At 45.9% G+C, this 25,558-nt stretch overlaps 1 protein-coding gene across 1 annotated transcript in view; it reads left to right on the top strand.

The window, feature by feature from the left end:
- Positions 1–1,036: 1,036 nt before the first annotated feature.
- Vapb (VAMP associated protein B and C) overlaps positions 1,037–25,558 on the top strand; it is a 35,418-nt gene continuing 10,896 nt past the window's right edge. Inside the window, exons 1-2 of the mRNA XM_055596039.1 lie at positions 1,037–1,206; positions 19,979–20,131. Coding sequence (XP_055452014.1) covers positions 1,149–1,206; positions 19,979–20,131 — 211 coding nt within the window. The 5' untranslated portion in view covers positions 1,037–1,148. The remainder of the gene's footprint in view (positions 1,207–19,978; positions 20,132–25,558) is intronic.

Below are 25,558 nucleotides of genomic sequence, written 5' to 3'. Positions count from 1 at the left end.
CCAACAAGTATAATAAATATAAATGGACTATAGATGCACAAGCTAAAAGACAGAGATTACCCCTTAAAAACGTTTATTATGGAAATAAGTTCAAGGATGCAGAACATGGGAAATGCATGAACAATATGAATATTCAGTCATATAGAATAGACCACGGTGAACAATTACTCGTGTTTACTTCATATATGTTTATTTCATATATGTTTGATGAGGAGGCTATTAAGATCTATTTTACATAGTATATGTATGTTACACAATGAAATACTAGTCACATGCTAATAAGACCATAGAGGGCTTATTTTGGGCATTAGACAGCTCTAGGCGCCCAGACACTTCTAATGACATGATTTATTTGTGTAGCCAATTTATTCTACCCATGAGGTCCTAGCAAGGTGTGAAGCAGGTCGTTTTCCGGTTATTGTATTTCTAAATATTTCTTGCATAAACAAATAATGGTATCTATTAGCAAATGGTTCAGTGGAGCGCTTTGAGGCTTGGTGAGCGCTGAATGCAGAATAGCTTTTATTTATGACAGTTACTGAAAGCATTCAGCAGAGTGGCACGAAATAAGCAAACAATAATTGCCAGTTTATTATATTTATAATTGTTATTTATGAACTGTCACAAGGCCTGGCACATATCACTAACCCGTAAACATTGTGTTTGTAAGAATTATAAGTACTTTATTATATTCAGGCTCAGCAGAGCTTGGCACCACACGTGCGGGAAGAAAGTGGAAGTTTATTCTTGTTAATTATTATTATTAAGTAAAGCACTTAACAACAGTTCTCCCCGCAGGCGCTTACTAAGCAGTCTGGATGGAGACCGCCCCTCCTCCCAAGCCAAGCGAGACCACGCCCCCTGCCGCGGAAGCTCCGCCCTCCACAGCCCGGGCTGTGCCTGCGCAGTGTCCCAGAAATCAGGCGCATGCGCAGTCCGCCTTTCGCCGCTGGAGCCTCTGGCCGCTGCCGGAGCCCGGCAGCTGCTACGTGTGTGCCTACGTGCGTGCGTGCGTCGGGGCGTGCGTGCGTGCTTACGTGTGTGCGTGCCGTGAGCTCGCCGGGCACCGCGGCCTCGCCCTCCGCCCCTGAGCCCCGCCACCCAGGCCGCCGCCCCCCGCCCGCGCCGCCGCCCCGACGGGGAGGACCATGGCGAAGGTGGAGCAGGTCCTGAGCCTCGAGCCGCAGCACGAACTCAAGTTCCGAGGTAAGCGGGCGGCCGTCCTGGGAACTGTCACTCAGCTCCCGGCGCCGGAAGGGACGCGCCCTGAGGGCAGGACGCTGTCCGCCTGAGGCCCGCATGCACCAGGCACCTAAAGCATGCATGTGGAGTCAGTTCATGGAGTCTGCCTTAGTCCCCTTCTTCTTAGTGTTCCCGGGACTGCTGCTTCTGTAGCTGTTGGGACTACAGCCCAGGAAGCCTGTGCACACTTTCTGTGTAGTACACTTTTTGTATACACTTGTGTGTAAAGGTGCACTTTGTACATGCCAGCATGCACACGTGAATAAAAAAGGTGCATTGTAGACAACTATGTATGCAGAGTATATTCGTGTAATAGTATGTATGCATACATGTACGTATATATGTCTACACGTATTTACGTATGTATGCATGTATGTTTCCCTTCACCAAATCTAAGGGCCGTGAGGCAACAGGGACCACGTCCGGTCTGTTCCTTGCTTCGTTTCATGTTTTGAGTCACCGTACTGGGCACAGGAGGCCTTTAGAGCTCATCACACTTGTGAGCAAAGATGGTGGCAGTCGGTGGTAAGTACTATGGAGGGCGAAGTTGGAGTCTATGAGGGTGTACTTCAGGTTGGCTGCTCCGATCGCCCGTGTATCGCCTACATGTCACCCACAACAGGTGCCCACGATTTGGGGGTGTGAGAGTCACCCGTGTCTCTGCCACTGGCAAGTAGTGTTCGATCACGGCTCTTATCTAGTAGTTGGCACAGTTACGGTCTGATTTCAGAAGTCCACACACTTAGCCATTGTACCCACAGATTCTTGGCCTCAGGGCTGCGGCTGTTTACCTTGCCTCCCAGAGTGTGCAATGACTCAAGTTGAAGACAGAAACTCCAGGAAGCCTGACACTGGGCGGTAGAGATGGCTCCGCAGGTAAAGGCTGTCAAGGCTGAAGACTTGAGTTGAGTCCCCATACCCATGTGATGAAAGGAGAACCAACTTCTGCAAGTCTTTTTCTGACCTCACGAGTGCACCCTGGCGCAAGTGCACAAACACACGCAGACACATACGCAAACATTCTAAGATAAAAAGCACGTCTGCTTAGAGTGCATCCTAGTTGCCAGAGCCCCCCAACTTAACAGGGTTCGGCTGATGGTGTTGAGAAACTGGTGTGCATTTGGCTGAAGCTATTTGGAGTTTTGAATTCTGATCCTTTTCCAGGTTAATGGTGTCATGCGATCTCCTGTGACCACACAGCAGTGAGCCACAGTCCAGTTATAGCTGTAGCTCTGCAGTGTCTTATGTGTTTGCATCCTGTCGTAGCTACAAAATGTCCGTCTCTGTGGCGGGTGTGCACGTGAGTGCAAGCTCCTCGTCGCGTGCCTTTATTTATTTCATTTTGCATTTATTTATTGTGTATCGGGGTATGTATGCCACAGTGAACATGTGGAGGTCAGAAGGCAGCTTGCAGGAGTCATTTTCCTCCTTCCATTGTGTGGGTGCCAGGGATTGAACTTGGATCTCTAGTCTTGCACAGCCATTGCTTTTACCCGTGGAGCTGTCTCATTGGCCCTCTCTGTTTGAGGTATGTAGTTGTGACGTAGTTCAGGCTAACCTCAGACTTGAGATGGATCTCCAGTCTTTGCTTTCCAAATGCTGGTATTACGGGCTCAACACGTATTTGAATAGCATATTATTATCACATGGGCTTTGTGCTAGATGGTTCTGGGCACCTGGAGGCTCATGAGAGTCTGGAGCACGTTGAGGTCAGTTGTGATGTTCGGAAAGGTGAAATGATCGAATGTGTTTTTACTTAAACGTATTTTCAGCTTAGAAAGGGTTGTCAGGATCTACCTTCATTGCGGGACATCTCTTTGCCTTTCTGTGCTCCTCTCTGGAGGAGGAGACTGGGAAAGGAAGCCAAGTTGCCAGCATGATTTCACTGGGGTAGCCTGAAGTTCTTCTCCGTGATATGGCACATCTATCCTGTTAGTCCACATCCACGTGTCGGAACCCAGGAAAATTCAAGTCCAGTTGATTGCACTACTTGCTTTCCCTCAACACCCTTGTGTCCTTTACATCCAGAGGAAAGAAGGACAAACATCCCAGAGTGTGGGACATCATATCATGACAGAGTGTCCCTGGATCTGGTTCAAAAGATCCAATGACAGCAGCATGGAAGTGGGTGGGAGTGTCTCGAGCCTGGCTAATAGTGTGGATAGAGGTCCCGAAGCTGGAGTCTTGTTCCGTGGGGATGCTGTGGGTAGGAGGTGGGGGCAGAGAAGGCCAGACTGGCTGGTACATAGGTCTACACACCCACCAGGTATGATGACTTGACTGGCCTACCTTGGGTTGATGCCATGAAGCCTCCATCGACCATTGTCTCTGATGTGTGGACCAAGAAGCAGACGGCTGTGTTCTAGTTCTCCCAGTTAAGTGTGTGTGACCTTGAGTGCCACTTTGCTCTCTTACCCTTGGGTTGATGGCAGTGCTAAGAAGGTGACACTTCTCCAGCCAACATCACTGGTTGCCAAGGAGATAGTCCAGAGGTTTGGTGGCCGCATGTCCTCACTCTACAAGAGGTGTCCATGGATGTTGGAGACCTGATGGGGGCCCGGTGAGGGCCAGACATGTGTTAGCACGGAGTTCTCGTCTTGGAGATGAACTCTTAGTAAGCCTTTCAGGCTGCTCAGGAGTGGCTGGTTATCCTGCTGTAGCTCCCTGGTGCCAGGATTGTGCCACCAAGCCCAGCTGGGTGTTTAGTTTCTCGGTTTGTTTGCTTTAAGCTGACTGCCGAGACAATAAAATGAGAGGCCCAGTAAATTGGCTCATTGTGTTAAGGGAATTCGTTTCAGGTGGAGAGTGTTCAGATTTAACTGGTCTCCATGTTATCCAGAATAATGACTTTGATTTCTAAGGTTCATCTAAATGAATTACATTTGTGAGCTAATCTATGTGCTTGTCATTCAGGGAATGATTGGTCTTTTACTACAGTTGGAGATGGTGGTATGGGATTTTGTATTGGTCATAATCCTGGAAATTTTGTATGCTGTGTTAAATTTAAATGTTATAGGCTGTACATGGTGATACGTGCCTGTAAATTAAGGCAAGAAGATTGTGAGTTCAAGATCAAGTTGGGCTACATCTCAAGAAAACATAAAAGCAAAATAAACCCCAAAAGCAAAGGGCTGGAGTGTGATATGGGTCAGTGGTGCAGGGCCCTTGGTTCTTTTTTCTTTAATTCTTTTTTATTATCATTTATTACAATTTATTAGATTTATATCTGGGCTGTGGCCCCCTCCCTCATCTACCAGTCTCACCCTCCCTCCTTCTTCTCCCCATATGCTCTTCCCCTAGTCCACTCCCCTAGTCCCCTTCTGTTTGACTCTAGCCTATCATCAGGACTGGTTGCATTGTCCTTCTCTGTGGCCTGGCAAGGCTGCACCCCCTAGGGGGCGGTGAGCAGAGAGCCTGCCACTGAGTTCATGCCAGAGAAAGCCCCTTCTTTCCTTCCTAGGGACCCCACTATGACTGTATCTGAGCAGGGGTTTTAGGACCATTCCATGCATTGTCCTTGGTTGGGGTATCATTCTCTTCAAGGCCCCCAGGGCTCAGTGTTTTTGGCTCTGTTGGTCTCCTTTTGGAGCGCCTGTCCCCTCCAGGTCTTAGGGCCCTTGCTTTTATCTCCAGCACCACACTGCAGTAAACACCCAGAGGAGAAAGGCTGAAGGGAAGACACAAAGCCGAGGGTTTGCCTAGACTCCTGATCTTTACGGAGTTAGAGGAGAAGTTTTTCAGAGTAGGGCACTTCCTGAGAGAGTGAAAGGCTTCGGAAGTCTATGGGAGGAGTGTTCTCTTCATGGCCTTCTTTTCTCTATGCCAGGCCTTCTAAGGCCTGTCCACTTTTGGTGTCTTCCTGGGAGCTCTAACTTGTGTCTTTCCTTCCTCTTTCATCAGCTCTCCTCTGTGGTAAGTGGTGTGTTGTAAGTGGTAAGTGGTTTGGGTCATTGTCCAGGAGCCAGTACCCCTCCCCCAATTTCTATCATAGTCCTAGTTGGGAACAATAGTTAACTACCTCACTGGGGTGAGGCACCAGCCCAGTGTAGATGCAATGCCTCCTTGTCTCCTAAGTGATGGCATTTGGGAAGTCAGCAGCTGGTCGAGTACTTGGGCAGGGGCACTCGAGCACACCAAGCTTGAGGGTAAACTCTGTCTTTTGTATGGCAAGAACAGTCTTGGACTCACTGGTTCAGGTCATCAAGTTGACATGTGATCTAAGATTGGTGGGAAGAAACTAAAAGCAATCTCCCAACCACTGGATACAGTCATCATTGGCAGTAATTACCGTTCCACTGCTTGCTGAGTGGGTTGGAGCTCTGGTCAGCAGACTTCTGGATAGCACAACAAAATGTCAGTAGCGAACTTACAGTTCTTTATGGCCGTGGTTAAAATCAAAATCCATCCTGAATAGATCATCTTCCTGTATTTAATTATTGACTAGCTTGCTCATTAAAAAAGCAAATGGCATTAAGTTTACTGGGCTTAAGTCAAACTTAAATCTTCATTGACAGTATTGTTTACTTCTGGAACCATATCCCTAGGATAAAAATGAGCTAGAAGGTAACTTTCTTTTATCTTTTTTTTTTTTTTTTTTTTTTTTTTTTATCTGAAAACATGTGTGCAGCCCTTGGCCTTGTACTTGGAAGGCAGGGCTTGTTCTCAGTGAGGGCTTGTGGCTGGCAGCCTGGCAATTCCCTAGTAACTTTTCATCCCTGTGTTGATTTATTGAAGTAATTAGTCTGAACTGATGCTTATTAAAGAGCCCAACTCTTAAGTAGCATTAACACCATCTTTTATTTATTACACTGAAAGATTACATTCAGAAAGATGTATTTTGCGCCTGCAGTCTTAGGCTAAGTAGTTGAAAATTAGGGGTGGAGCAAGGGAATAAGTTCCAGAGAATGTTAGAACTAGAAACTTGAATTTTAAGATGAAGAATTATCTCCCAGACAGACTGTCTTTCCCTTCATTTGGTAAAAACTTTGCCATCTGAAGGGTGACCTGGTCTGGAAGGAACACTGCTGTCAGCAAGATAATAGAAGATGAACACAGAACGCGGCTTCCATTAGTCAGGATGAAGCTTGCCATGGAGTCTTTCATAAAATAAAAGCCTTGAATTGTGCTAAAACAAAGTTGCATTATGGTTTTCAGCCGCCCCCTCGTTTTCTATCATTTCAGGCCCTTTCAGGCCATTGTCAGCACATCATACCCAGATAGCTTTGGCCCTTGTTCACTGGTTCTTTGAAGCCTTTACCTGGGGACCTGGGCAGCTGCCTTAGAAGCAAGAGTAGCTTAGAGAGCCTTGCTCTGGAAACAGAGTTACTGAACCTGACAGTCATTCCAAGATTATCTTAAAAAGTAATGGTGTGGTAATAAAATACCTCCTAGAATTTCCATTTTTCAAAATTTTAAATGCATTTTTAAACAGAAACTTGTTGACTGGAAGCAGGCCCTATGGTCACTTCTGGATTGTTCCCTTGTATTTTAAGGTGAAGAATTATGGCTTCATCCTGCATGGGGTATATGGAGTCGGTGCCATTAAAATATATGGTCTCATAAGATTTTTAAAAATTTTAAAAATTTTTTGTTATTTATATATAATAATAAAATAAATATTCACTATTTAAAATTGATTGCTAAAAGGATATTAAAAGGACATTTAACATATATATTTTCTCATCCCTACTGCAGATAGCTCTTTAGTGCTAGTTCACGCAGACTCATTCTCTGCAAAGTGAGGCAGAGGGTTTATAGCAGTGAAGGAAGTATGAATGGTCATCAGGGTAATTTCTTTTATTTTGAAGGTCTTACATCTTTTTAAAAAATATTTATTAAAAAAAAAGGAGAATTAAAGAACACAGACTTCAAAAAAATATTTATTTTTATGTGGTGCTTTACCTGTATGTATGTCTGTGTGAGGGTGGCAGATCCCTTGGAACTGTGGTTTCAGACAGTTGTGAGCTGCCATGTGGGTGCTGGGAATTGAACCCCGGTCCTCTGGAAGAATAGGCAGTTCTCTTAACTGCTAAGCCATCTCTCCAGCCCTGACATTTTTAAATGTTTATGTACAAAGATTAGCGTGCTCTCCTTCACTGGGTAGTCTTGAATGACCCATTCAAGAAAGATGGCTTAGTCATACTTAATGAAGCCTGTGTCCTTTGAGTACTGATGGAAGTATCGTGGGCACAAATCCTGCCCATATTTTTGCTAAGAGTGAGAACCCCATTCAGATTTTTGAGAAGTCTCCAGGAGAGTGGCTAGTGACCTGTCACTCCTTTAGATATCCAGGAAGAGACCAGAGTAGCTTCCTAATGCCAGTTCATTTCTTCAGAGGCTATTAACTGCAGAGTGTGCAGTGATCTTCTGTATGAAGATCTGCTCACCCCATCAGGTTCTGTTGGTGTTTATAACCACCTCCCCAGAAACCCTAGACTTAGCAAAGTATGGTTCAGCACTCCTCTTGGGTGTCTCAGCAGAGCTCATGCATGATAGAGCTTTCTTCAGCTAGCAGAGACTGGCAAAGTGTGAGTCAGAAGAGATGAGTGTGACCGGAAAGTACTGTCTATAGTAAATGGCCTTTCCAGGTGGCACACAGCCTTTTCTAGCCAAGATTTGACCCTTTGGTCCTGTGTGCTAGCCTTGGGCAGAGGAGCAGGGCAAGGTGAGTTACCTGGAGACTAGTGACACTAGGTGAAGGGCAACTGAAGGTTCTGTATCATTTTGCATAATGATGACATGAGAACATGTAGCAGGTTCGGGGCAGCATGAGGTCACCCTGCTATGCCACATGTATGGTGGGTACTTACCCACAGTTGTGACACTTGGGCATTCTTCCTTTTGTACCATTCATGCCCTTGGCCTCATCTCTTTCTGCTAACTTATTGAGTGGCCCTCACATTTACACGGTTGAGCAGCCCAGAGAGGCTGTGACTGCCATGGGCCCCCTCTACCCTGTTCCCTCTGTGGTGGGCTTGTTTTCCTCTGGCAGACTAATAGCCTCTTAACCGAACTTCCAGTCTGGGGCCTGTCTTTTTCTCCACATCAGTACAGCTTTCAGAAATGCAAATCTGATCATATCTTGCTTAAGTTGGTTAACGTCGCCCCATGGCCAGTAGAATAAAGATTAAATCCTTTAACAAAATGATATGCAGCTGTCACTTCCCATCTGACCAGCGTCATCTTACCCCTTCAGCCTTTGTTCACTTTGGCCATAGGACTTTTGCATACACCATCTTCCCTGCTTCTTCCTGCTTAATTCCAAGGCATGTTTTCTCTCTCCCTCTCTCTCTCACTCTCTTAATATATGGGCCCAGTGTAGTCAGGAAAGCCCAGGGCTCCTTGCTCTGCAGTTCTTCCCCAGGCCCTTCCTCTCCTCTCTCCTGTCTCCTCCATCCTTGTTCCAGATACACCTGTGGTGCCCTTTCCTGAAGAGAGCCCGCCTCCCTCCACCTCAATTGGCTAGTCTTCCTTCATGCCAGCTGAGGATACAGTGGGTTTGACACCTGGCTTCGTGTCTTCTCTTTGCCTTTGCATTCCACTCTTTACTCTTCTGTGGACCCTTCTCCATCACCAGGTCTCTCTCTGGCACCTGATGTCCTTGGCTTTCCTGGAGACTTGCTGGCTTCTTCCTGGACTTTCACCAGATGCTTCTGTTTCCATGTATCAGGATTCTGGCCTTAGGCTTTCCTTGGCCTGCCCTTTCCTGTGTTGCCCATTAGTAATTCCTTCCTTTTCCTTCCACATAGTGCCCTGCCTGCTCTCTGGCTCCAGGAGGCTCTTTGGCTCTTTTGACTGGCTGGATCTCCAGCCAACCTGGTTGTCTTGGAAACCTTAGACTCAACACACTCCACTCCTCCTTGGTGATTTGCCATCTTGCCCATGAACGTGTCCCAGTGTCTTGGGAATGTTCTTGTGTCCTGTTAGGCAAACATCTATTCTCTTTTCCTCATTATCACACTTGTGTGACCATTTAAATCATTAAATTTCTGGCCTGCTAACTGCACATATCCTTCAGAACTGATCTAGTACTATGTCCACACTCTACCTTGCGCTGTCATACTTTGAACTATTGTGAATACAATTGACAGACTTTCATTTGTGCTGGGGATTGACAGGATCACATATGTGCTAGGCCAGTGCTCTACCAGCGAGCTGTATCCCTAGCCCTTTTTTATGAGGAAGGGTAACTTCTTATTTTGAGACAGTGTAACTAAGCTGCCCAGGCAGACCTTAAGCTCTCTCCCCTTCTACAGGGTTGTGCCACCAGGCCTGGCTCATAAAATTCTTAATTGAAGTGTGACCTTGAGAGTTCTGTTTAAAAACATGCATTGGCTCCTTCAAGCTTGCTTTGTGCGCCAGCTGAGTTGGAAGAATAATGTAAGTTAGTTTGAAGAGGGTACAATAGACCTCAAGATTCTGGAACCTCCCACCTTTGAGCTTTACAGATATCCCTCCTGTGGAGGAAAACCTGGGGAATCCTTAGTTTTTATGGAGCTCATCTTCCAGTGAGGAAAATCAGACTCGTGTCAGCTGGAGGTGAATGCTAAGTGAAGACAGGCATGAGTTAAAGGGTTTGGGAACAGCTCTGTTCTTATCTTTTTATTAATAATGATTTACTTATTTTTATTCATGTGTTTTATTTTAAAATTAAAAAATGTTTTACTTTCACATTTTAAAAGATTTTGTGGTTCTGGGGATGGAATTTGGGGACTTGCACATGCTTGACATGTGCCCTTTCACTAAGCTGCATCCTGACCCCTGGGTTCCATTTTAAATGGGACCTTGGGGGAACTACTTTACTGTGGTTGGCGAATTTGAACTGAGAGGTTGACCTGTATACAACTGTGTAAACCTGAGATATTTAGGGGAAGATATTCTAAACCCTGGGAAAGGCAGGTGGCAGTGAGCTCCTAGGTCAGGGAACAGCAACCACGTGCCTTGAGTGAAAGAGGGGTAAGATGAGCTCTTAAGGGCACAGACGGGGAAACTGCTGGAGAGATGAGATTGTGCTGTGATGGGGACGAGTAGGGTTTGGAGGGATTTGCTTTTTAAATGGTCTGGCTGATGTTTCTGATGATTTGGACTAGGTATGGGAGCTCTTTGACTCCTGTGATGATCCAGGCTTCAGAACAGGCGAGACATGTACAGTGGACCAGAGTAGCAAACAATGAAAGGTGAGAAGTACTCAGATTCTGACTGTCTTGAGGGTGGAGCCCCTAGAACCTGCTGGTGACTAAGTGATGGAGGATAACGTAATTGATTTGTGTGGGCCAGAGTGGAGAGAGTGAGTCTCAGGTAGGTTGAGTAGGTGTGGCAAGTGCAAATGTGAGAAAATATGCAAGGAGAGATGGGAAATGAATAATGGGTTGGGAAGCCTGGTAGCCAGGGTCAGGCTGCAAAACACATGTGTGGAAGTGCTTGTTAGAGTACAGGAGGAAGGAGGAATTGAGTACTCTCTCCTGGCTAGAGGGATTCCCCAACTTTTTCTAAAATAGAAGGTGTTTGAGCAGAGCCTTGAAGAGTGAGCATACTTCCCAAAGCAGAGATGGGGAAATAGAAAATATTTTTCATTTAGATCTCCTTTCACTGGAATGGCTACTGCCTTCTTCAGTGACAGGGAAAACAAACCAGAATCCATCCTAACGACTGGCTGCATGGTGCCATTTCTCACATTGGTGAAATGAGATATCCAGTTGAGCAGAGACATAGAAGGCCAGCCATGTCCTTCATGGGCTGTGTTGTCACTACTGGGGGGCGGGGAGAGACAGACAGACACTGTGTGTGTGATGTGTAGCTAAGGCTGCTTGGAACTCATAGCCGTTCTCTTGCCTCAGCCTCGCAAGTGCTACAATTGCAAGAGTGCCCCACCACGCCCACCTGAGCAGTGGCTATCATTAGATAAGTGAGGGCATCTCCTATACTGGGAACACCTTTCGTTCAAGTTGAAAGTCAGGTCTTTCTAGAATTACTGAGACCACTGCTAGGCTGAACATGTTCTAAGTAATATCTTTGATTTTTTTATAAGTTTTATTACAATGACTATTGCCATAAGTTTGTTGGTTTTGGACATGGGTTAGGACAATGTTTTCAAACCCACAGGGTGTTCTGGGCAAGAGCCTTCTTGCAGAGGTGTGCCATAGTCTGGGTCTCATACTCTACCCAGCTTTTCTTTGAAACTGGGTTTTGCTGTGTGTCCCAGGCTGGCCTCATACTTAGAGAGATCCACATGCCTCTGCCTCCCCAGTGTTGGGATTAAAGATGTGTGCCATCATGAGCTTTCTTTATTTAGAAAATATAGAAGTAGCCAGATAATTGAATAAGTGCCAGGCATAGCATAGCTAGATGTTAGTGGGGCACTAACCTTAATTTAAACCTTTCTTTAGTGAGATAAGTGAAACTTAGTGAGTAATTTAGATGTCTTGGCTCCCTGGCTGCCAGCCTACACTTCCTGGTTTTCTTCACTCACCAGAGGAGTTTAGTATAGTCTCTTTCCATGTTTTCTTTATCAGCTAGCTGTGGTCCACATGTTATTCAACATCTTTTCAGACATAGCAGTAGCAATACGGATCCAGTTCATTCTTTCACACTGCTGTGCCCTAGTCCTTTAGAGGAATGTAACACATGTGTTGCATGTGAGAATTCTGCCAAGCCTTAGCTCCTTTGTTTCCTGGGCTGTCCCTTCTGCCTAACACCCTGTGTTTTCTAGGTCGCTTCCTGAGTCTGCTGTCAGGCCTTTCCTAGCAACTTGGATCATTGAATTCTTAAGCTGGATGAGAGCTGGCTGTCCTCCAGCTTTCCCACCTGTGGTGGGCCTGCGGGCAGGAGTTGTAAGGGGCTAGGAATCAAGTGAGACTTCAGTAGGGGGCTGTGCTCTACTTCTGCCAAGCTGGCCCTGGGTCGCTTTCGTGTTGCTGTCAGTGACAGCTCTGGTTGTTGATTCCTCAGCTGCAATTGTGGGTGTGATGTTGCTTGGTGGCCACCTGTCTCATGAGAATGTTGGGGAGGGTACTTAGTTTAGAATACTTTGGTCTAAAATTTCTTTAAAACAGTTTTGTCTGTATGTGGGTTTTTTATGTGATTATTTCAAAATAAGAGCCGTAAGATTGGGCTTCAGCGTGTGCTGGTAAAAGCACACTGGTTGCAATGCTTTGGGGGTTTTTGTTTGGTTGGTTGGTTATTGGTTTTGTTTTTTTCAAGATGGTTTCTCTGTGTAGCCCTGGCTGTCCTGGAAGTCACTCTGTAGACCAGGCTGGTCTTGAATTCAGAGATCTGCCTGCCTCTTCCTCCCAAGTGCTACCACCACTACTCTGCTACAATTCGGTTTTGTTTCCAAAGCGTTGAGTTAATGTGTAAGCTAGTATTCAATCAAGAGGATAGATAGATTTAGGAAAAACAACTGGAGACTTCATGGTTGTTGAAGAGCTAATCTGCTCTGAACATGTTATTTGACCTCTTGACCCTCCTCTCTATGTTCCTCCACTCTTAATAGTGCTGTACTTGTAGCCCAGGCTGACCTCAGGCTCTTGATCATTTTGCCGCAGGCTTCCTAGAGCTATGATTACAGGCATGTACAGTCAATCCTGCTCTTTCATTGCTTTTTAGAAGGAAGGAAACTTTTAAAAAGCCGAACAATTCTGACAAGAGCATTTTTGACACAAACCCATTTGTGAGAACACACACACAAAAGGACTTGATATTTGGTCCTGCTAGTAGCACACTCAGCAACATAGAAAAGCTCACATCGGCCTGTCATTCATCCAGCCCTCTTGCCCTGTTCTAGACCTGGATGTAATGATAAATGGGGCCAGTCCATGAAAATGGAAGCAGATGTGCAGAATAGGTCCTATAGGGAAGATGGTGAGGTTGAAGAACGGGCCATACTCAAAGGGACACTTGGGAAAGAACTCAGCCTTCTGGTCCTCTGCCTGTTCCTCCTCGTCCAGCCTTGCTGAGCTGCTACACTGCTCCTGGAACTGTTCTAGGTGCTGACCACCACTGTGAGCAAGAGGCAGAATCATGTGATTTGTGGTTTCCATTCTAAAGGACAAATATGGGCATTGAAGTCAGGGAAGGCAGAAGGCAGGGGCTTGGTACTGGGTGGAAACAGGCTGTGGCAGAATAACTGTAAACAGCAGATTTGACTTCAGAAGGCCCGTATCTTCCAATTTTAATGTATTTTCCCATGTACAGAGTCGATTGTATTGAGACCTTAAGGACTGTTTTATTGTCCCAACAACATCTATCAAAAGTCTTCGCTTCTGCCCGAAGGCTCTCTGCAGGCTTGAAGTGAATGTGGTCACTTATTGTTTGGAGGGTCACAGAGAGGGAAGTGTTTGCAAGAGCGTAAACTGATGCAGCCTTTTCATGCAGACTCGAGATACAGCCAAGCTAATAATTTAAGCTTCTGTCTGGAAGGCTGGGACCTGGTAGCTTACACGTCAGCTTGGTGTGTAACTTGTATGGCATCACATGCAGTGTGAATTTCAAAGGCTTGTAGCTACACCAATGGATAAATTACACAGGAAGGATGCATATTCATAAACTAGGATCTCATGAGTGCTAGAGGAGCAAGAGAGGGATTTCTGTGCAAAACGGAGGGTCAGTGACCCCTTCCTCCCTGTGGGCCTGTTCCTGTGTACGCTTGCATTGGAGTCTGAGTACTCGTTGCAACGTGCCTGCAGCATGCCAAAACACTCCTCTTTTCTATGTTTTTGTATTTTTATTTGCTTATTTATGAGTGGTGGCTCAGGAGAGATTGTGCAGAAAGGGGAGCCCCAACAAAACAGGTGCCCACTGCTGTCTACTCCAGTGCTGGCTGTACTGCTGGGAACCTAGACCCACTGAAGTCCATTGTGTGCCCTGAGGTTTGCTGGCAGCTGACAGGTTCTCACTGCTGTTCATCCCGTCACTCTGTCAGCCCAGGACCTGGTTACCTTCTCTATAGCTTTGCTCTTTATAGAATGCCACATGATGACTGTCACTTAGAAGATGGTTTCATCATGTTTTTTGTTGTTTTTGTTTGTGTGACTATTATCCGCATCTGCATGTTCCACAGTTTTTTGTATCCTGCTTCTGAAGGACTTTGTTTTGCCTCTGTAGTGAACGTTGTTCTGGTGAGGCTGTTAAACCTCCACTTCTAGTAGGAGAGGATCAGGAAGAATGATACCCAGCTAGGCTGGGAGCACAGCTCAGAGCTAGAATACTTACCTAGCAAATGTGTGAGGCCCTCAGTTCAATTTCGAATAGAACAAGAAAGAAAAAGAAATACCTGGCTGTCTTTCAGAGTGGCCACATAGACTGTGTTCCCAGCCTCATGGCCTCAAGTCCTCCCCACATTTGGTACTCAGGGTTGTGCACAGAAGCGAGTGGAGATGCCTCATTGTGTTTTCAACTTGCATTTCTAAGACTAAATGGTGAGCATTGTCCCATGAGCCCCTGCCCTCTCCTATCTTTGGTGAGATGTCTGCAGCTCTTTTGTCCAGTTTTAAACCTTAAACCAGGTGGTACATTTTCATACTGTTTTTTAAGAGTTGTCCATATATTTGGCAAACGATTCTTTATCAGGTGCATCTTTCACAGATAACCCTCCTGGTCTGTAGCTACTGTCCTCCTGTTCTGTCGACAATGTTTCTTTGGAGGGCAGATGTTTTTATTTGATTTTTCAGTTCTGGGGATGGGATACAGGATTCCATGAGTGTCAGGCAGCCCTCTTCTACCAAGCCCAGCCTTGCCCATAAGCTTTGAGTTTTAATGAAGTCCAGCTCATCACTGATTCCCCCCCTCCCCCGTGGATTCCATCTTGTTTGTTTTTTCTAAAAAGTCACCCAAATAATTTAGATTTTCTTCCATGTTACCTTCCAGGAATCTTACTCAGGATTTATTCACTTACTCATTGTGAAACAGGCCCTCACGATGCACCCTTGGTTGGTTTGTAACTTTCTGTGTGGACCAAGCTGGCGCTGAACTCAATCACAGCGACCTCCCTGCTTCTGCCTCCTGAGTGCTGGGATTGAAGACGTGTGTCATCAAGCCTGGCTACATTTGACATTGTTAGTCTTTACTTTGTAATAGAATTGAATTGCTGTGTTAAAAATAAAATGTTGTCTTTTCCTCTTCCACCATGTAGTCTTATCACTCACTTACCAGGCAGAATCCTAAGACATGCCTGCGTCTACAGATGAGAAGGGCCCAGCTGAGTCCGAGTGCCTGGACTTTTCACTGTGGCCTCTATAGTTGCCTGCTGTGAACTCCTAAGCCGCTATCTTGTGAAGTTGGTCTTTAGGTTTCCTGACAAGAGGAGCTCTATATAAATGATGCTCTTTGTGGCAACAATCCCCACAAAGTTTTCAGACCATGCAAAGCTTGGGGAAACACTTAGATGTTACCTGGATATTTCTGGATTGGTAAACTCAATCCAGCCTTCTTGTCTCATTTTATTTTGTTTAAGACAGGATCTCACTCTGTAGCCTGGAATTTCCTGGTGTGTGTTGTGTAGCTCAGGCTGACCTTGAACTCACAGTCTTCCTTTCTCAGCCTCTGGGATTGTATATGTGAGCCACCAGTGCCTGGCTTGATGTCACTGTCTCTGGAGAGATTTTTGGCACCTGGAACTGGACCTTCTCCCTTGAACTTCAAGATAGTGCTTCAGTTCTGAGCCTGTGTTGTGATGGCCACACAAGAATCGTCCTCCCTGCCCACTCTTACGAACACATACATTTCTTCCGGCTCTGGTCTTTACTTTCTCAAACAGGTGGAATTCTGATCTTTCTTAAGAAATTTAAAAAAGACAGAGAGGCAAGCCCCAGGACCTGGGGAGGGTGCAGGTGGTTTATGACATGCTTTGCTGGATCTAATCTCTCCAAAAACAAGTGGAGGAATTTATATTCTGTTAGTTAATACTATTTTATGAGCATCTTTATAAACCTTAATAAATGATTGCAGGTGCACACAGCTGTAATGAGGGGAAGAAAGAACCCATTCAGCCTCTTATATAGAGAAGAGAATGTTAAAGCACGTTGGGATTTTACTCCAGGTTGGAGTTGTTTCTCTGTGCGCATTCTTGCTGGAGATGTAGAATTTCTAATTTCACACAGACATCTGGATCAAGGGATGGATGACACGGAAGAAAGTAATTAAAGGATGTGATATGTTTCCACTCTGGAGACAAATCATTTTTTTCATCTCTTAAAAAAAAACTTAACTTTTGGAGATTTCATTTTTAAAATTGACTTTGTATTTTATAAGCAGTGTTTAAGTTCATTGGTGATAAATATGCATGTTTGTGGAATAAAATCCCATTTTTTACATAATGCCTTAATGGAAATGGCAGTTTTATGAAATGAAAGTGACTAGGAAAAATCTGAATGATGCTCATAAGCCTTCACATCATTTTTATTGAGGTTTTTGTGTGTTCTAATTCATTAGTACAGGGGAAAGGAGAACACTAACATGGTTTATCTCCTGTAATTACTCAAATCGAATTTATTTTCAATAAAATTCTTAGAGTAAATTGCCCAGAGTGGGACGAGGAGGATTGGCCTGTTTTTACAAAATGCCTTGATTTTTACCCATGAGACTTTGCTGTTCTACCAGTGATGTCTGCGCTGCATATATTTTCCAGCATGGCTCCCTCCAGAGTTTTACAAATTAGTGCCCAGACCCAAGGCAGGGTGCTAAGGGAGAAATACAGCTTATTTTATCCCACTCTCTGTTACTAATATTGCTTGTCTTTTAATAATTTAGATCATCTTTTATGTGATTCATGTAAATTGAAACACCATTTAGATTGCCACATAATAGGCCGACCTGGGGAAATTGCTACAGTGTTGTGCTCAGTGGAATCTAGCTTATGTTTATAGAGTTGGTGAGGTCTACAGCTGGGCTCCCCACCCCAGCTTTCTGAGAAGCAGAAGGGGAGACACTAGAAACTGGGGTGGGCATAGTAAGTATTGTGCATGCCCCAGGGTGAGATGTCTGTATGCTGTGGTAGATGGTTTATGTATCTGATCTGACCATGTGTCAATGCTTGAGGCAAATCTCTTTAGAAAGCTTTGGGTTATGCTCAGACTGTCATTCTGTATGTTCGTGTTCTCTCTCTCTCTCTCTGACAGGGCTCATCTTTGTATCCCAGATTGGCTTAGAACTTTCCATGTACCAAAAGCTAACCTTCAACTTCTGATCCTCCTGCCTCCATCTTGGCAAATGCTAGGTTAACAGGCATGACCCACTATGCCTGGCCCTTTCCCCATAGGCCTATTGATGCTAAAAATGGCCCCTTTCAACGGTGGCTCTTCCATCCCATTCCTATACCCCTGGCTACCTGAACACCTGCACTTGTAGAGTAAGGTTTCATGTATTTTTTGAAATACATGGGTTGTGAGTTGTACCCATACAGGCTTGTAGGGCTTACCACTTTCTCTGGCCCTAGAAAATCAGAGCTGTTTTTAGCTCTCCTTTTTATAGACTGTGCTTACTGAAGTGATCCCCACCTTAAGTAAAGGGGGATCAGCCTGTGTGCAGAGGACAGTGGACTAGGGTAAAATTCCAGAGAGCTGCTAGCCCGTAAGCCCCTGGACAGTCTCAGCACCAAGTGTCTCATTTCTTTCTGCAGGCCAAAACTTGTCACCTTGTCAGCATCCAGCTGTCTCTTTCTGTGGCTAAAAAGCCTTTGGGCCACAGGTTAACTTTTCCATGCTTTCCCAGTGGGGGAGGGGGCGGTTTACAGTGGAGTCAGTTCTGGATATAGCTACATTCCAGATCCTTCAGGAAGTCCTCTCTCCAACTTCAGCTTGGTTCCTAGGGGATCAGAATCAGGGCTTTGTCTGGTAGGCAACTGGAGAAGTTCTCTTCAGGTGTTTAGGTCCCCAAGATGCTGTCCCAGAAGTAAGAAGAGCTTTTAGGTTAAACTATCCTCAAACAATAGGTGATGCAGTCATCTTGTTGCATGTACTGTCATGCATGCATACACTCCTTCATCCCCCGGTAGAGCCACAGGGTCAGTGGGGGAGGGGCTAATAGAACAGCAGGTACTACCACTGAGTTGGCACCTACCCCAGGATCCTGTGTGGAGGTGGCACTGGGCTTCCAACTCATAGTTACTGTGTGGTTGGGGAAGATGAAAAGGGGCCTGAAGTTGTGTGAGTGTGGCTGGTGCAAGCTGTGTAAAGGGAGCCGAGTAGCTGTGTCAGGAGGTTGTGTTTTGCACAGTGAGATTGCAGACTGTTTCTCTGGGTGTCTTACAGATAAGATTGTGCATTAGCAGATGTGAAAACTATCCTATGCTTAGATTAGCCCCTAATGTCCACATCTATCTCATTTGGACAGATCAGTGCTTTCTTGTAGCTGCACTGGCGGCAGTGTGCTAGATTTTGACTCAAGCCCCTTCCTTCAACCACCATTTGTGCTTAAGCTAAGCTTTTATTCAGTTGATCCTTCATACTTCGAGTACCTCAGAGGAGGCCAGCCGGAGTACCCATTTTTCTGGAAATGACCTGTGAGTAGTTTTTGTCTTGGTGCTTGTGTCTTGAGACCTTTACTGAGTCTGGACACAGTGCTGGGGACTGAGATGGACAAAGGATAGCCCTGCTTCATCAGCTGAGACTCACTGCGAGCATTTCAGAGCACACCTTCTAGTGTCTATTGGGTCTTCTGATATGTGACAGGTGAGCTGGTAGATATCTTCGTAACCACGGAAACACATTTCCCTTCCCTGCTTCTGTAACCGTGAAAGGTGGAACTGAAAAGCCTGCCTTAGGAAACAATGATGTGGCACTCATGTTGAAAATAGGGAAACCTGAAGTGGATCTAGGATGGGCATGTGGCTCAGAGGCTGGGTACACGCACACAGACAGGTCCCTGGGTTTTCTCCATAGCAACACACACAGACGTGAACACACACATGCACACACACATGACAAGAAAAAAAGGTCTGGCAGTTCCCCTCTTCCCAGCTGACACCCCCATAAGCCTTGAGATCAGGTGTCCACTTCGTTGGTTGTAGGTTAGCCAATGAGAAGAAGTTCTGCAGGTATGTGCCCTGTACAGTGCTACTAAGTCTAGATGGTTGCACAAGCTCCATATCAATGTGGTTGATATTAGTAACCTCAGGCACAGAGGAAAGTTTATTCACTTCTCTTTATACATCTTTCATTGTTTGGTTTGCTCTAAGAAGCATGTTTTACTTTTTTAATTAAAAAAATCTAATAAAGTAGGAAATGAATAAGTAATAGTAATAAACAGTAGCCTAGGGCCACAGAGCATTGCTCCAGGCTTCTCTGGAGCCTCAGTGCTTGGAGCTGCTAGCAGGCTCTGAACGAGGCTTGCATCCTTACAGACACACGGTTAGGGGTTTTACTGTCTACACCATCCTACCCTCCCAGAGTCCACCTGCTGCCTGCCACTCTGACACACTTTGCTCTTAATAGTCACTGGGGACCCATGCCTGATCCTTCATACTGTTTTTGCCAGATCCCATTGGGGGTCTGTGGAAGTGAATATTGACCACAACTAATTATTGTTCTATTTAGACTGCCCGGTTCTAGATCTTTTCACCATTCACATAGAACTCCTTTCTTCCTGAAGCTACATTCTTGGCTATAAGACAGCAGTCATGGCATAGTGTGAGGGAGATCTCAGCTCCTCCTGTCCCCATGTCTGTATCTCTTCTACCAAGCCTCGGTCTGTCTCCTATACTTTCCTCACAGGACCCCAACCAGTTGTCTGTCTCTCCGCATAGGTCCCTTCACTGACGTCGTCACCACCAACCTAAAGCTTGGCAACCCAACAGACCGAAATGTATGTTTTAAAGTGAAGACCACAGCACCACGCAGGTACTGCGTGCGACCCAACAGTGGGGTCATTGACGCCGGGGCCTCTCTCAATGTGTCTGGTAAGTCCTGTGTCTGGAGGTCATGGGTGGGTTCTGAGGCCCCAGAGCCATAGGGCCTTGTCAGAATGGGTATGTTCAGGGTAGTAAAGACATGTACAGACTTCTCTCCACCTTTCCCATCCCCCAGTCCGGGTAAAGAGCTTAGTGCCTCATCACCTTTAGCTCTCCATAATTCATGTCTCTTTGTCTTGATGCTCACAGTCTCTATACCTTAGTAGCCAGAGCAAAATTAAAGTGGTGACTTTAGATTTGACTGTAGAACAGGTGCCTCCGTTCTTTTGGAATTAAATCTGCACCTTGACAAGTAGGAAGGGGCTGAAGAAACAGTTTTACTTTGTAGGAGAATGCTAGATAGAGTTATTTTCTTTAAGCTAACTGATTTCTGACGTTGCTTATGTCATCTGGTGGTTGTAGGTGCACTTGGCGCTTTGAAAGCTGAGCAGGTGGGGCTGCAGAGATGCACAGCAAGGCTGTGGGTCCTGTGTGTTCTGAAGCCCCCTTCTCCATGACACACGTGTATTTTCCAAAGCCCAGCTTCTCAAAAGAGGCTGATAAAGTACCCAGATTGAGAATTGGATTTCAGAATTAAGGAGGTATGAGTGATATGTTAGAGTTTAAACGTATTTAGAAACTGGTGATCTTGCAGCTTATTAGAACTCATGGTGCTCAGAGTAGCTGTGGGGGAGTATGTGTCCTTTAGACACCAGTGACTCAGTGTCCCCAGCTTCAGCATAGTTAGAGGCCACTTCTCATTTGAAGTGAGTGCCTGTCTGGCTTTTTCCATGATAGATTTTGATTGTGATACATTTGGCTATTCATTTGACACCTGAAAGAAAATGATTCACCTCTTTGGAAAGATACAAGGTGTTTCATTATCTCAGACTCTGATTCCTCGCCTCCGTTGGTGTCTCTCATTATGGAGCACCCTCCCCAGCTCCCCCTGTGTGCTCCTCTCTGAGTCTGCAAGGCCTGGTCTGGACTCTTGAGTCAGATTTTTAGTCAGGAGCAGTTAGCTGGTAGCCAGCAGCGATAGAAGGGTTTCTACTGCTAGAGCCCACACACCCTCATCGTTTGTTTTGCACTGTCCAGGGTGCATTGTCATATATATTCTGTGTCCATCTTGAGTCATGGATCTGCTGCGTGACAGAGCCAGTGCTCTGTGACTGGCGTGCTGGAAGAAGGGAGTGGTCAGGGTGTGATTTCCCACCGCCTTGTGTTTCTTAAATTTTTGCCGAGATTAAGGCAGCTGGATTCTTCTGTCCTGTTCCCCTTTGGTGTGATGCCAGAGGGTCTTGTGTTGAGCTCTTTAAGCCCTGCTCTTTTCTTTAAGCCCCATCCCTCAAATTCCCTATCATTAACACATTTCAGAAAATTTGAGTTTATCAGCAGATGAAAATCACCAATTTTCAAAGGAAACAAGCATCTTGGTTTTCTGAACAAAATAATCTCCACAGGTGGTTGTGTAGTGTAGGCGTGTCTTCAAAATTCTAGATGATTATGTGACTTCTGTATTCTCGTGTGTATGTTTGTGTGGCTGTCCTGATTTCGTGAGTGTCCATGTGTGTGTGTACGTGTGTGCCTGTGTGTACATGTCTGTGTGTGTGTGTGTCTGAGAGTGTGCGTGTACATGTGCATGTGTGTGTCTTTCTCCTCTGTCAGGAATGTTCTGAGTGATCAGTGGCTCCTTGGCAAAGGCAGCTTTTTTGTTGTGTCTTCCCTCTGCAGCTCAGAAAATAAGGAGCCAGCATGGATGTGCTCTGTCCCTGTCACGTGCTCTCTGTCACTCGTCAGTCAGCTTGGGTTAGAGGCAGATGTTTCTCCTATGGTATATGCTGCTGCCTTATACCAGGTTAGAGGGGTTGCCCAAGGAAGACTCTGAGATGGAATGTACCACGGGGGGAAGAGACAGGACAAACAGTTGAATTGAGAAACACATTTGCAGCTTTCCCCTTCCGAGGCAGGATGGCACATGGGAAAAGTCTCTGTGAAGTCCCTGTCTGTGGGTGCTGGTCTAGGAGGGGCCAGGAGCGTGGCACAGCCTATTCAGCCATAGGGACCTGGAGTCTAGATGTCACATTTTAGACGTGCACATCTTGGGTTAGGACTTGGTGTTCTAGTCCAGGCCTGGTTCCTCAAGGAGTGCAGGTATTAGGTGAGTCGGAGTCCCTGGAGAAGGCAGGTACACAGGTAGGACTCTGTCCTCACTGTGCTCAAATCCTCTTGTTGCTTCTCACTGTCCATAGATGATGAGCTTTGAGGTTAGGAAAATTGAGTGAGAAGCCAGGTCTGTCCCTGAGCCTGTTGGCCACCTGTGCACATACTAGTGTTGCCATAGTAAATAAACAGGCCAGCCAGACTCCAGTGGAGACAAGTTGTGTACTGTTTTCATTACCTTAAAAAAGCAAAGGAATTCTATGCATTTTTACAAATGTGTGGCCCTCATGAATTCCTACAGAGCACACATGTTTCTGAGGAAATTTTTGTGTGTGTGTGTAGTTTACAAAATAGTGACCATCAAATGAACTTAAAATCTTATCAGTATGGTTTTGCTTATCACCCAAAGTGTCACAGAGTACCTGGAAAGGAAAGGACTAGTATGTCCTTTCATTTCTGAAGATTCTTGGGAGGTGCTATTAGACGAGGCTATAAATCATCACTGTAAGGGAGTGAGAGGAGGAGGGTAAAGTGTGAGTGTTAGAGGGTGCTGGGAGTGGTGGGGATAGGGTAGGGCTGGGCTTTAAAGGCTTGTATCTTGAATCTTGGCTTTGACAGGAATAGGCAGTGACCTCCAGCCACGCCCTGTGGTGCTGTTTGCCTTTCCAAAGAACCTGACATTCAGGGGGCCTTACATCATGCTTCAAAATCTCAGGCTCTGACCTATCGTGCTGTTTCCTGCAGAACACAACATATCTGTGTGCATGGAGTTCCTTCCTTTACCCTAGGCAGTCCAGCCACAGCTGGACAGAGGCATAGCCTAAGGGTTTTGTGCCACTGAAGTGTGACCTGTAGACATTTCCAAGTAGAGGTGCTCCGGGCCTTCCCTTGTCGTTATCCTCTGGCTCTTTTGTCTCTAAACTGTCTGTTCCATGTAAGATACAGGGCAGCTGGCGGTTGTTCCAGGGTGCCAGGGTTCGGGCCCATGCTCCCAGTGAGCACCAGCCTTCCAAACTGGGCCTGCATGTGGGATATGCAACTTGGTGGCACAGACACATGGAGATGAGCCTGCAGGAGGGAAGTTGAGCTCCCAGAGGTTGCTGACTCAGGGAGGGAAGGAGCTGCTTTCATAGCTTGGGGGGATGGTATTCTAATTTTACAGAATTAAGTATCTTTCAAACTGAATGGTAGGAAAATGTTTTTAAGGTATGTAATTTCTGAAGATGTCTTTGTGGAATGCTGTTAATAGTGGCGGATCTTGTTTTTAATGCTGTGGTTTAGTAATGAGGGACTTTCCATTAATATTCCAAACCATGTTTGCCGGCACGTTCAGCAGGTGAAGTGGTAGAATTATGGGCCCATCAAAAATACTTAGGCTTCCTGTAATATGACATTAAGTTTAGTATTTGTATAACCTCTGTGAATTCTAATCCCACAAAGTGGTGAGCACTTTCACTCCCAGTTCAGCTTTGCACATTGCCTGTCTGTGCCAAGTACATTATACATGCAGAGTATCCATAGGGTGTGGGCGGAGTCATTGAAGACACCAGTTTTTACATAATCACTTTACTCATTGTGCCCTGGGATTGAAGATGGTTTAAGGCCAAACGTAGGTCTCCCAGTATCTGAATCTCTATTTTAAACTGGAATGCCATGGGGGCTTTGCCATCAACACCCTTCCTTGGATCCAATCCTTGCTTTGGGAAGCTCTGATAGGTGCAGCCTTTTAACTGGATGGTGTCCATGAGCCGTCCTCGCTGCTCCTGATAAGAGCAGCCTGCACTGCTGCTTAAGATAAATCTCTAATCTTTTCACCAGATTAGATTATGGTTTAAAATATTTTACCAGCAGAAACTCATCTTAATTGTGCTACAGCCTTTCAGAGCTTGCTGTAGGCCACAGGTTTCTTAGGAAGATTGTACCCTGTTTTTATGAATGTGACCAAGGGGCAGGATCCAGAAGACTGGTCAAGAGCTACTTAGCTGAAAGGTACTTTTTGGCTCCCAAGGTGAGCCAGAAATACATTGATGGTGGTGTAGGGTGCACAGTTATACTGGGAGTCCCAAAGAGAGGCCAGGCTGTGTTCTGCTGTTAGTTACAGTAGGAAATCATATTAAGAAGGCCTTCATAATTAAGGGTGAGTGAACCTGAGTGTTTGGCCCATACAGCCTGTTGCGTTCTCCCTTCTGTTGGTCCTGAAGAGTGAGTGAGGTGTGCCCTGTGGCCTCGGCATAAACAAATGGAGCAGACTACCAAGTGCTTGCTACCCGAGCCCAGCACTGGAGCCAGAGAGGCCCCCAGAGGACATAGAGACGGGTTGGCAATGTTCTTATAACCAGGTGGAATTAATTATTTATCTGCTCGGCATTAGTAGTGGAGGCCCAAGAAAGTAGTTACAGTGGCCTCGGAAGGAAATACTGACATTACTTGTGGTGAGGGCTGTGGATCAACTGCAATGCCCACTCCTTTGTTTCAGGCTAGCAGTCCCTCATTTGCAGCCATGCTGACCATCCTGAGCTGGTAAGAAGAAGCTTGTCTAAAAAGAGCAGTGGTGCAACATTGCTGCAAACGCAGTTTGGGTAGATGGTGGTCTTCCGACATGTGAACTGTGAGAGAAGGAAGCAACCAGCAGGGAGGAATGGGAAGAAGAGTGAAGCGGCCACTGGGGAGAGAGCAGAGAGGAGAGGCTGCCGGATCAGGGTGTAAGCTGTAGTGTGCTTTGAAGTTAGGAAGGGAGAGGGTGAATACTGCCAGCCAGTGGAAACATATGCAGATGAGTATCTTAGGAAGTTCCACAGACACCCATTTTAACTAGGGAAAGCATAGTGGCAGAAAGGTGCACATGGGGCCTGTAGACAGCAGCTACAGTGAGGGAGCTTCCTACAGCAGGAACAGGCATGGCACCTTCCAGCCAAGCCTACTGCTTTCAGAAAAGAGTGCAGCCCTGTTCTCCAGGATCAGGTTTTCAGTGGGACCCCCATCCAGCAGACTCTGTTTAGTTGGCTCCTTTGCAATTCTGGTACATGCTGAGGCTCTTCTCTTCTGGTACATGGCTGCTGTCTTCTCTTCTAAGGGCATGCTGGGATGTGAGTAATAGTGAGGAGTATCACAGGAATGAGGGTAGGTTTTAGGGATGATGGAGAATGTCACTAGGTGTAGGAGACAGGGCTTGATGTACCCTTGCTGATTCAGAAACAGGTCTGTTGGCCTGGAAAGACCAGGGGTGTAAGGGACTGAGCTGAGTGTCTTCTGCTTGGGCTGCTGTTATAGGAA

Source organism: Psammomys obesus, unplaced genomic scaffold (genome assembly GCF_907164565.1).
Source record: "Psammomys obesus unplaced genomic scaffold, mPsaObe1.curated_primary_1811, whole genome shotgun sequence".
NCBI lineage: Eukaryota > Metazoa > Chordata > Mammalia > Rodentia > Muridae > Psammomys > Psammomys obesus.
The sequence above is the reverse complement of the archived record's forward strand: the minus strand, read 5'-3'. Positions and strand labels throughout refer to the sequence as shown.